Source organism: Anser brachyrhynchus (genome assembly GCF_964034855.1).
Source record: "Anser brachyrhynchus genome assembly, chromosome: 11".
NCBI classification, from domain to species: domain Eukaryota; kingdom Metazoa; phylum Chordata; class Aves; order Anseriformes; family Anatidae; genus Anser; species Anser brachyrhynchus.
In genome coordinates this window covers 10,707,903-10,721,978 of record NC_137706.1, presented here as the reverse complement: position 1 = coordinate 10,721,978, position 14,076 = coordinate 10,707,903, and the positions used below count along the sequence as shown (strand labels likewise).

At 41.7% G+C, this 14,076-nt stretch overlaps 1 protein-coding gene across 16 annotated transcripts in view; it reads right to left on the bottom strand.

The window, feature by feature from the left end:
* MYO9A (myosin IXA) overlaps positions 1–14,076 on the bottom strand; it is a 187,948-nt gene that overhangs the window by 94,681 nt on the left and 79,191 nt on the right. For all 16 annotated transcript variants that reach the window (XM_080607332.1, XM_080607345.1, XM_080607335.1 and 13 more), the window contains 2 exons: positions 12,577–12,703; positions 4,896–4,985 (listed from right to left, as the gene is read on the bottom strand). In XM_080607332.1, the coding sequence (XP_080463458.1) occupies positions 4,896–4,985; positions 12,577–12,703 (217 nt within the window). The remainder of the gene's footprint in view (positions 1–4,895; positions 4,986–12,576; positions 12,704–14,076) is intronic.

Below are 14,076 nucleotides of genomic sequence, written 5' to 3'. Positions count from 1 at the left end.
CCTGAAATGTGGCTTATGAAACTTTTCGACCTGTCGGGGAGGCTGCAAAAACACATGTAATGATAGATGAAGAAACAAAGTCTGGAGTTGAGGGGCACAGCAACTCTCAGAAGACATTACTGTTCTGCTACCATTAAAGTCCCATTTTTCTCCATTTCATTTACGTGCCTGTTGCAGTTCACCTTGTTAGGAAGGAGAACCACGTGGGCATTTCTGCAGCCACGGGGAAGGCAAACCTGAAGCAAAACACCACCCGAGAAATCACCGACTGCTCTTTTGCTCCCGTAGTCAGATCTTCTCTTTTCAAAGGGTCCTCACTGTCGCATTTTGTTTGCTCACTCAAGAGGAATTGGCCAGCTCACTGTTATCAAACACAGCGCTCGCCCCGCACAGACACACCGTGGTTTCTCTGGAAATCCATTAACTGCTGCTGGCTACGTTAATACACAGGCTCGCTCCTGATAAAGACGTTAGCAGCTGTTTTGGGCAATGAACCTAGACCTCCGAACAAAACTACAGCATTTTATGTCTGTGCAGCTTTTTCTAAGTTTATCTGCAGCACAGAGCTTCTGAACCTTAGCGCTAGACCAAATTATGCAGTCATTTCAAACACTGCATTAAAATACCATCAAGCTGCTATAAAAGGAAAAATGAATGGTTCCAGGAGGCAGCTCCACGGCAGACAGCCCACTGTGGGTCTGAAGATAAGAGGCAGCTGCCAGAGGTAAATATAAGCATTATTTATGGATGTGGTGTCCTTGCTCATCTGAATTTCGACAGCCATTGGAGATGCAGACTGGATGTGTACAGGAAACTCGCTCCCCACAGGGCTCAGCTACACAGGGGGTCCAATCAAGCCCACGTTTGCCATCAGTTCCAAAAAAAGGATTGCAACTACAAAGCAGGGTTGATTTTTACCTTGTAATAGCCTGAGGACAGGCAGCTTGAACTGGGAACTCTGTTCACAACAGTCTTTCCACTCCTGGTTGCATCCCTGCTCAATAGGTGCTGCTGTCACACATCTTGCATCTACCTGTGTGACACAAGTAAGATGAAATCTGTACACGTTGGGAAGAACTTGCTCAGCTGAAAACAGCACCAGCAGCTGCTGGGGCATGGGAGGGCAGCGCTTTTGCTTTTTGCTGGAGTCTCACCTTCCTATTGGAGTTGAATAATTATATGTTAATCTGATTGAGATCCTCCAAGGCCACCCATCTTATGAAAAGAAACCCAGAGTCGACAAAGCCAGCATTTCTGCCTAACTGAAAAATGGCATGCAACTCTTAAGAATAAAGCCATCAAGAAATGTTGTAATAAAGAAGTACAATACGAATAAACACAGAGACAGTTGCAGCTGTCATCTTCAATGCCATGGGCTTCAGGCCACTGGGATCTCCCGTTATAAATTGTCATCACAAACACTGCTCGAGGACATTTTGCAATACCTTTTACTGAAGCATCAAAAGATGTCAGAATAAAATATCTAGTTTTACTTAAATTACTGCAGAGACGAACAGAACAGGCTTACAAAAAGAGTCTGATATAAATTTAGAACTGTTATGAAGGAGAATATTTCAAACGAGGAGCTGCCAAGTGCTCGAACCACAGTTTCAAAAAAAGCCCCAAACCACACAACAGTGTTTCTAATCAGCGTACAATAACAACGCAGCGAGCAAGCATGCGGATGGGGAGGAATGCGGCATCGCTGCAAATCCAACAAAGGCATCCTCTTTGTGGGGCTGCAGCTCGGGACAATCGAAGAGAAAAGACTTAACTTTGTATAATAAAGCCCGATCTCAACTCTGATGCTTCCAAGCCTCTGAAAGAAAGGATTACTCCAGGCTGGCTGCATCTCCTCTGCCCATTCAAGACTATTAAGGTGGGGTGGCAATTGTCACGGTGGGACCCTGAGGTTACAGACCTCACAGCAGCCGGGCTGCGATCAGACAGAGAGCATTTGCCATTTCACATATGGTATTTCCCATGTCAACTTGTCAGCCACATATATTCCGATGCTGTTTGATGGAAGAGATCAGCAAACATCAGCCCCCGGGCAGTGCTCACAGAGAAACGGTTCCTGAACCCGGGCTGGAAGCACGCTTTCTATGTATGAAAAATACTTATTTGAAATTAGAGCTCCTTACTTATAACTCCTCTCCAATAACCAAAGCCCAAGAAGCACAAGACAACCAAGGTCTGTAGGTGCCTGGTCTGCAGCAGGGGACACACCACCTTTCTCACTGTGCCAAGGAATCTCATCAGTGGTACTGGAGGTAGATGCCCAGTGCTACCCCCAGAGCCCCAAAAGTTGCTATTTCCACTCACAGTTTACACAACGGGTTTCAGGACCATAAACCTCACTTCTTAGAGTCCCTTCTTTCAGCGTAACTTTCGCTGAGTTTTTGCACTTCTTTTAGTGACTGCTGCTCTGTCCAGACATTTGGGTGCAGGCTGCGCATATAAAATTCTTCAAAGCCTTACAAGGCACTTAGTAGATCCAAGCTGCTCTTCTTGATGGTGTGAAAGAGCAAGTATATGCCAAGATAACATTTTTACAGTCCTTTTTTGAGAGCCACTGCTGTATAGCCTTTTCCAGACAAATTCCATTGAATTCCACTAAAATTTTCAGACTATCAATGATCTATGAAAAAAGCATCAAGCATTTTAGCATCTGGAAAATAATGTAGCTGCTACACACATCATTGCTTTATCAGGAAAGACAGCTATGAGCTGTAGGAGTCGTGGTGGGACAGTCATGTCTGCAAATCCTCAAACCTCAAGCACTCCATCCATTTGAGCCAACTGTAATGCTCTTTTGTAAAGCACACAAAAATAACCGGTCGCTTGGATCCCACTAAGGCCAACTGTGCTGCTGGTCCAATTAGTCATGAGTGGGACGATCAGATAGTGGTGTCCTGTGCAAAGCCCTAAAACGTCCCACAAATCCTACGCTTCCTTCCTCATTCAGACAGATTGGGATGACTCCTCTCCTGCTCCCCAAGACCAGGAGGAGACCTCTTAGTGCAGTGACGTTGCAGTTAGAGCAGCTCAAATCCTGCTCTAGGCTACGGAGCAAAAGCCAGTCGGTGGTGAACCACAGAGCTCATTGGCAAATACATTTTGGCAGCCAGGGCACTAATGCTGTAGGGACAGTGGACAGAAAGTGCGTGCAATGCCTGTGTTTTCTCGATGAAATTCATGGCTTCTTACTTAGTGATTTAGTCATGAGATTACTTTAGAACATAATCATCGTGTAATGAGCCACTGGAGTCTGATGCTCCTCTGTCTTCCCCCTCACCACACCCTGATTTTTCTTTTTCTTTTTTTTTTTCTTTTTTAAACCAGATATTAGTAACAAACCTTTATCAGTGAATACCTGAGATTTGTGACCAGAGACATCACCAAGAACATTTTGGAAAGCACCTCTGAAATTCATGCTCAGAGAGTTTTGGTAGCAACAGGGTCCTTGATCTCCACAGAAGAAACATATAAGTAAGACTGTTTCGTACAGTGTCTGGTGACTAAGCATAAAATATTAGAAGAAACAGTTTAATCCAACCTGCCAAGTTGTGAGGTGAGGTGGCTGAAGGAGCAGTGGTGCATTTTGTTCCATGCTCACTGCTACTGGGAAGTAACCTCCAGCAAAAGGGTGGCAATGTTTTAAACTGTTCCAGCAATTTCCTAAATCTGTGCCCAAGCCATAAGGGGAAAAAATAAAAAAAATAAAAACCCCACATTTATTATACATCCATCACAAAGACGCAATAAGAGCATATGTGCCCTTTGTTAGGAGAGATTCAAACTTTGCACATAGGAAATAATTTTCAACATGAGAGTTTGGTTTCAGTTACTGAACTTGAACAAATGATCTCAAAAGGGGAAAAAGAACAACACAAAAATCAAAATATTTACAGCCGACCCTAAATACATCACATTAAGCATTTACCTAATTGCAACATAACAGACTGATCTCACGGACATTGCTCAAGGCATTGCACATTCTCATACAGCCATATGACAACAAGAAGGAACCAGCTTGGGCCACGCTCTACGCTCTTAAATTGAGGAATACAACAACAGTAGGTGCAGAAACAGCCAAAACTAGTCTTGCAGCAGAACAGAGCTGATATACTTTGGAGAATATAAGAAGAAAAGAGAAGTATTTCTGTTTACCAGCCACAGAATGTAATTCAGAATTCCTGGAAACCATGTATTTAGGAAAAACACAAATTTGCTGACATTATAATCCAAGACAGACCATAATAAAGAAGTTACTTCATGCAGTGCCATCCCCAAGGCTAGCAGCAGCACAGACTACCCTTGGAACAAGCTGAGAGAGGCTGATCAAGTCGTGGCCACCCCAAAGCACTGCACAAGGGCCAAGGACAGGAAAGGTCTGCAAAAACGATAATGGGAATTTTCTGCAGAGGATCTCCAGCTCCTCCCATACAGGAACCGTGACTAATGTAGGCACTTCAGCACCACACCAAAAAAGTCCTGGAGGTCTTAGATCACCTTTCTGTTGTGGGATGAATCAGTGCTGCAGTTTAGGCAACGATGTGTGAAGACTACTACTTAACTCGTATCACTCACATACATTCAGTGATGCACAACTCTGCTCTGGAGAACATTTACACAACTGTAAGTCATTAAAACAGTTAAATGCTATCACAGAACAATACGTAAATCTGCTTTCCAAGAACAGAGTAGAAGGCAAAGTCAACTGTTTTCTAGCTCCACACACATCAGCTTCTCCTACATTTACTAATTTTTCTGTAAATAAATAAATACTAAAAGAAACTCTACCAGAGCTAAGTGTATGTTTCAAACTCATTTCAAAGCTCTGAAAACCATCCCAAGAGTTTTCCTTATAAAAATAAACATCATGTACAGACCTCTGCTAGTTTGTAGGGTAGGATGAGCTTCTCTCCTACTGTCACTGTCTTTCTGGTAACCAGGGCCTCAAAGAGCATTTCTTCTTTCACCTGAAACAAAAATCTTGATGTTAACAATTATTCTAGGAATAAGTTTTTTTAAAAAAATCCATTCTGTTTCACCAGCCTTCACAAAGTTAATGTTCCATGCATAAGAATGAGCTAGATACTGGGAGAAGATAATTCAGCCCATAAATCCAGCATCAGAAAACAGACACCACAGTATTCAAGGGAACCTGATTTTCTGCATTCAGCCACCTCATTTCTAGCAAGTTCCCATTGGCCTCCTTTGTTCCTGCTGTAGCTCCTCCCTCCCATGCTTTTTTCCCCTTTGTTGGCAAAATAACTCAACTTTCTAGTGTTATCAAGATGACATCATACAAATTACTCTACAAACAAACCAAACAGTGTCACTGGTTTAAGAGATATATCTGGATGGGATTGGGTTTTAAGTTCTTGTTTTGTTTTCTGTTTTTCAGGGTGGGAAGAAGGCAGGAATTAGAAGGAGAAAGAAACCTTTTGAAAAGAAAAGCACCTGATATTTGCTCTAATATTCACGCCTGATATTTAACTCCCTAAAGAAACCAGTTCCCAACCAGGTGACAACCACTTGCTAATCAGCCATTTGCAGAAAAGTCAGTTGTATAAACACAGACACTTGGGCAAACAGGTAAACGGTGCCAACAAATTAAACATTCCCTGCTACTAATTGTCAGGAGAAAGCCTCCTGCTCCCCAAGATTCAAGTCCCTGTTATTTTCATCTTCTCGAGAAATCCCAAAGCGTGTCCTGTCTACCAGAGTAGATGATGATATATGCTCATGCATAAGTTAGACCTAAATACTTTGAGTCATTCACTCCTCTCTTTGCTAAATTCCAATGTCAAAACAGAAATTCTTCATCTTGGTGAAAATCTTTGAGCCAGGACTTAGCGGCTATGGCTTGACCCAGAGATACTGCCATTGGAGGATATGTAACGCAGGCTGTACAAGCTGCCTACCCTAACTGAACAACCCAATGTGGACACCAGACCTGTTCACATCATCTGTATGGAAGGTTAGAAGCACCAAATCCATATTTCTGAAACCACCCTAGGCCTTTTTTACTTTTATTTATTTTTAAACACAGGTACATCCATTTATGATTTGACATTGATGATGCTAAACTTAGCAGTTCATGTACTTTGACTTATCGGTTTAACCCAATAATGAGTGTTGAGATCAATGCAAATAAGCCAGTTGAGCCTAAGCTCACAAACCATTGCAAAAATGATTCCACTCTGGACAAAAAAAATATTTCTTTGTACCAGATGTACTGTCACAGGAGTTTCCCTGATACACTCCAATGCATTTGTATACAACTGTTTTTTCCTGCAACACCCAGTAACAAAAACTTTTTGCGTCAGAGAAGCAGAAAACAGCAAGTCACCTGGCCACAGCCTTCAACTACCAACAAGTCCTTACCATGAGGAATCAAACTTCAACACCTTGAGATTAATTTCACTTGTCCTCAGTTAATAGCCTAGAGCCCCTGGTTATTGCAATCTTATTTTGCCTTTCAAAACAAAGTGGGGGAAAAAAGTATCTTCTGGTTAGCCTGGAAATCCACAGCAAGTTTTCACATTTGGTTTCTATTCCTCTACATACACCAAAATGGCAATTTGCTAGGTTCTCCAGCCAGAACGACTGATCATTTTCTGCACGTGCCACTAAAGCACGACCTGAATCGACCCAGTCCTCGTCTCGGCTCCAGGTTCCCACTCGGTTCCTCTTCAGTCCCAGGCTCACATCTCATTGAACGCAGTTGGGTCATTTGCTGACTCGAGCACGCAGCCAAAAGCAAAATGTGGACAATTTTTCAGCAGCTTGCAACTGCAGGACATCAGCTGACATCCCTCAATTGCAAAGCCTGGAACAAAAGTGAGTTTTACACCGTCCATTTTGCCGCATGAACAGCAAATGCACTGAAGTAGGAACAAGGGAGGACTGCTGCAAACCTACAGCCTGCATGCTGGCTTTTTTTTTTAAACTAAAAAAAGCAATAGGCAGAGGGGTATCAGATGGTTACTAATCAAAACAGTCCAATGCAATGTTCTTGGTGCCCAGACTAAACAGCCTGAATGCTTCCAAGTCTTGGATTTGTCAGTAAACATAGGCATTGTAAATGGTTTGAACAACTACCCGTACCCTTCGCCCTCCCCATGTGTCTGTGGTTCTCCATAGCTTCCTCTTCCCTGAGCTCTCCAGATGGGTAAGACCTGCAGATGTGTGTCCTACATCCCAACCCTGCTGATGATCTTTTCATGAGAAAACATACTTGGCAAAGATGGGAAATTCAGCCCCAGAAGGGGATCCTCCAGGTCTCTGCCTACAACTAATGCCCAGCAGAGCTTGGTCTGATTACTTCACTGCTGAGAGCCAACACCTGACAAGGAGTACTGCTGACTTCGCCAAACTTTAATTGAAGGTCAGAGCTTTAAGGTGTCTGATTTCTGATGTCCATAGGAGCTTTCTAAAGATGAATTCAGCATATGCCAATGACTAAAGATGCCTGGTGCACATGGTTGCAGTTTCCAAAGCATGCATCCCAAGCTTCCTCTGGCATTCAGTATGCATGATATACTAAAATGGAGACAAAACTAACCTAGGAGATGAGCAAAGAAGAAAACGCAACTTATTCCTTTAGTTTGTTCCCTGGGAGTCATACTTTTAGGTTACGTTTCATGGATGTTTGCTTTCCAGTGCTAAAAGGGCAAGTCTCAAAAAAGCTACATGGCCTGTAGGAGTTCCTACCTTAATTACAGGGACAAAATACAGATGTTAGAGTTGAATGCCACATGCAAGTTGAACGGATGCTGGGATGGCTGGATGACTAGATGACTAGACCTCTAAAATGCAGTGAAGGATGACCTGCAACCCTGCCACTGCTGTAAATGTCAAGAGAGGGAGGCAGTAGGAACAGCAGGGACAGCTGGGCAGCCTCCCGCAAAGGCTAGGCAGGAGCCCAGGCAGGCTGCGATTACTCCTTCTGTAATGCTAGGGTATTGTGTTATGAAGTAAAAGGAACCATTTCCAGCTTGAGAGCAAGAAATCTTATCTTTTTCTCTCTCCTTCCAGTTGCTTCCATATTTGAGAACAGGATTGAGATGTTCAGTGCTCATTCAAAAGCTGCTTGGTATGGAACATAAATTCAGGCAGTGCTAGGATGGACTTTATTTTCTATCAGCTCTTCCTGAGAAAGAGCAGAACTTTCTATTCTGACTTTCTTTCAAGCCAAGCTATCTGACTGGAGATCTGGCTCAGAGCTTCACAACCCCAAACTTAACCAGAGAAGGGATGCAGAAGAAAAGGCTGGATGCCATGCTGAGCGCAAAGCGCCAGCTGCCCCATAAACCTCACCTCCTTTCCCCCGCTCTGTTACTTTCTGAGATGTCTATCACATGAGGAGCACGCTGTCTGTGGGATTCCTCTGCGCAGCCAAAGATAACTTTTTAGTAGAAAAAAAGCTTCACCACAGTTTCCTGTGGAGGTAGATGTTGGCTGCAAAAGCCAACATAGTCAATGTAAAAGAGAATTGGCAAAACTGATTTTGGATAGCTCATAACTTATATTTACCATTATTTGCATTGAGTCTGGTTATCTAAGCCTAACAATTGAGTATAAAACTATTCAGTGAAGACAGAATTTGTCTTCCTTATTCAGTGTTCTCCATGGAAATAATTTCCAGTATTAGTAAATGCACATAATTAAAACATTCTTGCTCTTCTAATAAAAAAAACAGTAAACTTTAGGGTGATCTAACACTCGATCATTTCTAATGGACGACTTTTGATAATTATTCTTAGGAATTCACAAATCAGAAACATACCACAATAGTTTAATAAACCCACAGATCCTTGCCGACTTGCAGCCCAAAGATTGAGTTCAGCTATGAGTTCTGAACAAACAGCTCCTCAAGCTGAAATACAGCTCAGGATGAATTACACATCCAAATACAAAACCCCTGCTGTTTTAAGTCCATGTTGAGAGGCCGGAGAATTTTTTTGTTTGGACTGATGGAAAGAGATGGATACCAATAAGCCCACAGAAGGAGCACTTCCAGGTTTTTCCCCAGAAGAGTTTTACACAATCCTCCATGGTTTCTGAAGAGGATTTCTCCCTCTGCCTGCAATAATTTCACTGCTTGCACAGACTTCCACGTCTGTTCAATCCATCAGGCAGAACTGACATCACGCTACAGCGCCGTATTTCAGCAAAGTTTAAACAAAGGCCGAGAAAAACCTGCCAAAACCCTCACATAATCCGCACGCTATGTCTATTCTTGAGGAAAGGAATCAGGGTCTTACTGTAAATGAAACAATGATCCACGGAGTCTGGCCAAAATCCTATATTGCAGTTTGCTTTTTCAACAAATGCTGGTCTGAACGTTTTAGTAAACTAAAAACATATTGGACTGGGCTGTCAGTATCTAAGAAAAATAAAATCCATCTCAGGTCATCAACTCCTCCCAGATTCCTTCAAAAATCTGCATATTAGCTTCATTTTATAGGATCAGAAGTCTCTTGATACAGTGGAAGGATATGTTTCAGAAAGAGAGAAAGAAAGAGAAAACGAGGGAGAGAAAGAAGGGTGATTCAGTGCTGTTGCATTAACTACTGAAGTTTCCCCAATTGTCCTTAGAAACTCAAAGGCTCCATTCTTTCTAATGTAGAACAGCAAGCTCATGATACTTTTGGTCAGACTTGCCTTTGGAGGGGGGAAAACATGGCTAATTTTGCCTATTTGTTTCACTGCAGACAGGCTGGTTGTTCCTCTCCCCAAGAAAGCAACTGCCCCCTTGGTTTTGTGCATCAGGACCTCTGGATCCCTTCTTGGCAGCTCTCAGATACAACCAATTCAGTGCCCGTTCACCAAACCCAATTAGATTTTTTTTCTTCTCTTTTTCTCATCAAATCCTTGAATGGACAAATTGAGCAAGTCATTTAAGAAAAAAAAAAAAATTACACACAGGATTTTTGTCTGTGTCAGACACAGAATAGATGGTTCCTTGCATCATTTTGCTACACCCCTGCCTGTCCTGTCAAGCACCCAGTGGCTGTATGAAAAGAAATTGAAGTATTTGTCAACTAATATTAATTTTCTTCTGAGATGGTTTTTCAGTCTTGGTAAGTAACAGCAAGAGCTAGGGAAGGAATTAGTAACTTTTTAAAGCCAATTCATATTTTTAGTAACAATGGCATGAAAAGCAGAACTGTATACTTTTCAATGACCACAAAATAAATAAATAAAATTAATTACCCAAATGAGACAAAAATACAAAGTGTCAGATTGTTTCAACCAATATTTTTGGTCTCTGGCTAAGATTTCACCACACTTAATTTGGACAGCTTTAAGTAGCTAACTAAGTGCAATGTAATAATGCTTCATCTGTCTGAACCCTTTAGTCCTCCCTTTGGTCAAAACTGAATAAACATTGCAAAAGATTTATTCAGGTCTGCAAATGCTGAGCATTTCAGAAACAAATCAGCTTCTTCTTAAAAGGCATTTGCTGCCTTTATTTTGGCTGATCGGGGAGTGGGTCTATCAGAAATTTTACACCTGCAGGCAACGTCTGCACTTCCATCCAAATAAATGCAACTTAAAGAACAAGCAACACCGCTTACCCAAACACAGCAGCACCTTTCACAAACCATACCTAAGATCTGCACTGCCGTTATCTAATTAACAAGCTTTTCATACTGTATAGGATCAGTTTGCTTGCAAAAGACTTACCAAGAGCAACAGAAAGAGATCATTTTGCTCAGCTACACCAGATTCTAGTGCTTTTTCAAAATAGTAATGTTTATATATAAGTATGTACATATGTATATTTTCTAAACATTGTTGACACTATCTGCAAGTGAGCATGGTGTCCATACCTGTGCTGTACCAGAGCATGGCACTAAGCCACCGTTGGATCTGTATGTCTCAACTGATGCATAATTTCAAATGCACACGTGCAGAAAATACCCTGATACCTTACAGCACACAGATGTTGCAAAAGAATTTGTTTGCAGAAGAAAGCCAGGGCAAAGACCCAAAGCCTGGAACTTCTTCAGATCTCTAAGTCACTCTCTTATTCAAAGCTTTTTTAAAAAATGATTACTTCTTAAATGACTTGGCTCTCTTGCTACAACTTGATATGGCCATTTTTAACAGGGTCAGATCAACAACATTCTAGTCCAAACTCATATTTTCCTTCTGTTTATTTCTGCAGTCTGAAGTCCAAAATGCAAAGAGCATCCAGCTGCTTACACCCATATTTTACAGAAGCTTTCCCCTCCCTAAATTCAGAGCATTAATGAAGTGCTATGAAAATCTGCAAGCCAACTCCCAAGAGTTCACGGAGTAAGACAGCACAACAGCTGTTTGAGGGAAGGAATGAGAGAGCCTCACATGTGCATGAAAGGACAACAAGTTATCTTCTGATAGGAACATAAAATTAGCAGAAGTTAACCTTCCACACCGTCCAGCAAGTTTTGAGATGGACCAAGGAAATCCAAGACAGCTGGAGTTAGAGTGCTTTCCTCTGTTTCAGCAAGTTTGGATACAATGGGAATTGGTCAGGTGAGATGCGACAAGGACAATAACAAAGGAGCAGAGATTGCACAGTTGTTTTAACCAACTACAAGGATAACATTTCAGGATCACTTGGAGCTGCAAGTGGCTTAGATGGCAAGGATTGCTTCTGGCCCTCTGTATCCACATCAAGAGGTTTTGCCCATTGCTCTTGAACACAGAAAGCAAGCACAGGACAACTTGGCTCGCTGCAGTAAAAACTCCTGAGCAAATAATGCCACAATTTCATAACCTGCACAAGCTAACAGGGCAATCTGGTTAAGAACTTCTGCGCTGACCTGCATAACTGGATATGGCCCAGGACCATCAAGGCTGAGACACTGAAACCTGTCCCAAATGACACTGGCACAGCAGTCATCCGCAGAGAACAAAATCCTCTTTGTAAAGGCTCTTACACAGTAAAACAGCAGATAGCATCATCAGGCTCAAAACAGAATTAGATAAATGCACGGATAGTAAGTCCATAAATGGGTACTACAGGAAGCAGACTGAGATGCACCCTCCAGCAAGTCTACCACGACCTTTGTGGATGCTGGCAGAGTAACAATAGACTGCAAAACGTGTTGAATTCACTCAGAATCTCCTATTGCCACTACGTGAAACAGAAGAGTGGATCTTACAATTGCTCCAGTTTCTTGAATTGTTTCTAACACAAATACTGGAACAGATTTCAGGAGCATTGGGGAATTCTGGTGAGGGAGCTAATGGTTGGCAATTAAAGAAAATAGCACGTTGAATGGCAGGTTTTCTTTCCACCTAGAACTGGCTTGCAATCTTTCAAATTTTAATCAAGGTAACACTATTTTCAGTCAATTGAATAAGTGTATTGAAGCTGAAGATAAGGAAGAAAAAACTTCACATGAAAAGCCTCATAAGAAAATCCTTGTAACGTCTCACTGGCAAACACAAACAGGCTATATTAACATAAGACAACTTACCATTCATTGTAACTGGAAACAAATTCTATTATAAAATAAAGGTAGTTCATTAAGTGTGAAAGTCACAGGACAGAAAGCAAAGACTTACCTCCAGCAGGTCCGACACGATAGGCAGTATCTCAGGGTTACAAATATCGATGGAATCATCCCGATAGGTCTTCTTTTTATAACGGATGTTTCCCAGATGTAGTATTGCAGACAAGAGAGAAAAAATTCTAAAAAGAAAATAGAGAGATCTCATTTTCACTTTTTTTTCTTTCCTTTCTTCTTAGACCTAATGAAAAAGCAAACCACATGTTCAATGCCAAACTTGGTTGCAAAACATTTTCAAATATTTATCAGGATCCCATCACCATGAAAGCTGAAAAGCTACAAAAACACTTCCAAATTCTGTTTAAAAGAATGCAGCACTTCTCAGTCCACGTCTTGTACAAAATATCCTGCCCTTTCCACAATCCCTTCAATTCCCAGACATCCAAGTGCCATCTTCATATTTGACTCATCCTCTAATTTTTAGTCTGAAGCAGTTTCTGTCCCAAATCTCCAAGTGTTTCTTAAAAATGATGCTCAAAATAAGCATCCACTTTGTATTTTTTTTTTTCCATTTAGTCAAGTACTAAACTTGCATCAGTACAGCCTTCTTGAGAAGTACTCTGCAAAATCATTCAGGTCACCTAATTCTCAGCCTGAAGTTCAACACATTGAACCCATGGTTACAAAATGGCACCCCATATGAACTACAAAATGAAATCATCAGGGATGAATGATGGCTGACTTCAGCTATATACTCCATTTGTCCCTCATTCTACACACTCTGGGGAGCTAAAAATGATTAAAATTGAGTTTGATTCCTAGCCATGTCACCATTGCGTCTGGACAACACAACTTCACCACTCCAAGCCTGTCCTTCATTATCTCTAAAATGGGGATACTGATTCCTCTTCATGAATTACTTGAATGCCTTTATAAACAATTTTCTTCTGTAGCTGTTTCCACAAAGGTGAAAGCCCATGCTTTGCTATAAACAATCACTTTAGAAAGTAATAACAGCACTTAAAATGCCCTTCCCTTTTTTGCTCAGCTGGAGGTGGTTACTTTTTCTTGTTGAAGTTGCACAATGCCAAGTAGAACAGATTTGCTCATACAGCGAAGAATCTGCTACATTTTTTTTAAGAGAGGCAGACATGCTTTTGACAACACGCACTAGCAGAAATACAAGAACTTGTCCGCCGAGTAAAGTTATTGCACAGTAAATCAAAATGACATCCTACTCCATTCAGTCCAGACACTTACCGATTGCTTTACTCTGCCAATTAAAGTACCTTGCCGTACTGCAACCCTGAGCTGTAAGCAGGCTTTAGAAAACCCTTGTCTCTGAAACCTGATTCTTGCTGCGTAACAAGTCACCCGGGGCAGAATACAGGAAGCAATTTGGTTCTGCGCTGTTAGCTCCTTGCTGCTGCAGTATCTGCAAAGCAGCTTTGTCTCAAGTGGGCTGCAGTGGCATTTGCTCATGGAGCGAAGATGCGTGATGCTTGCAGGAGAACGTGAGTGTGTGCTTGGTGCAAAGCAGACACACGTGAAGAAT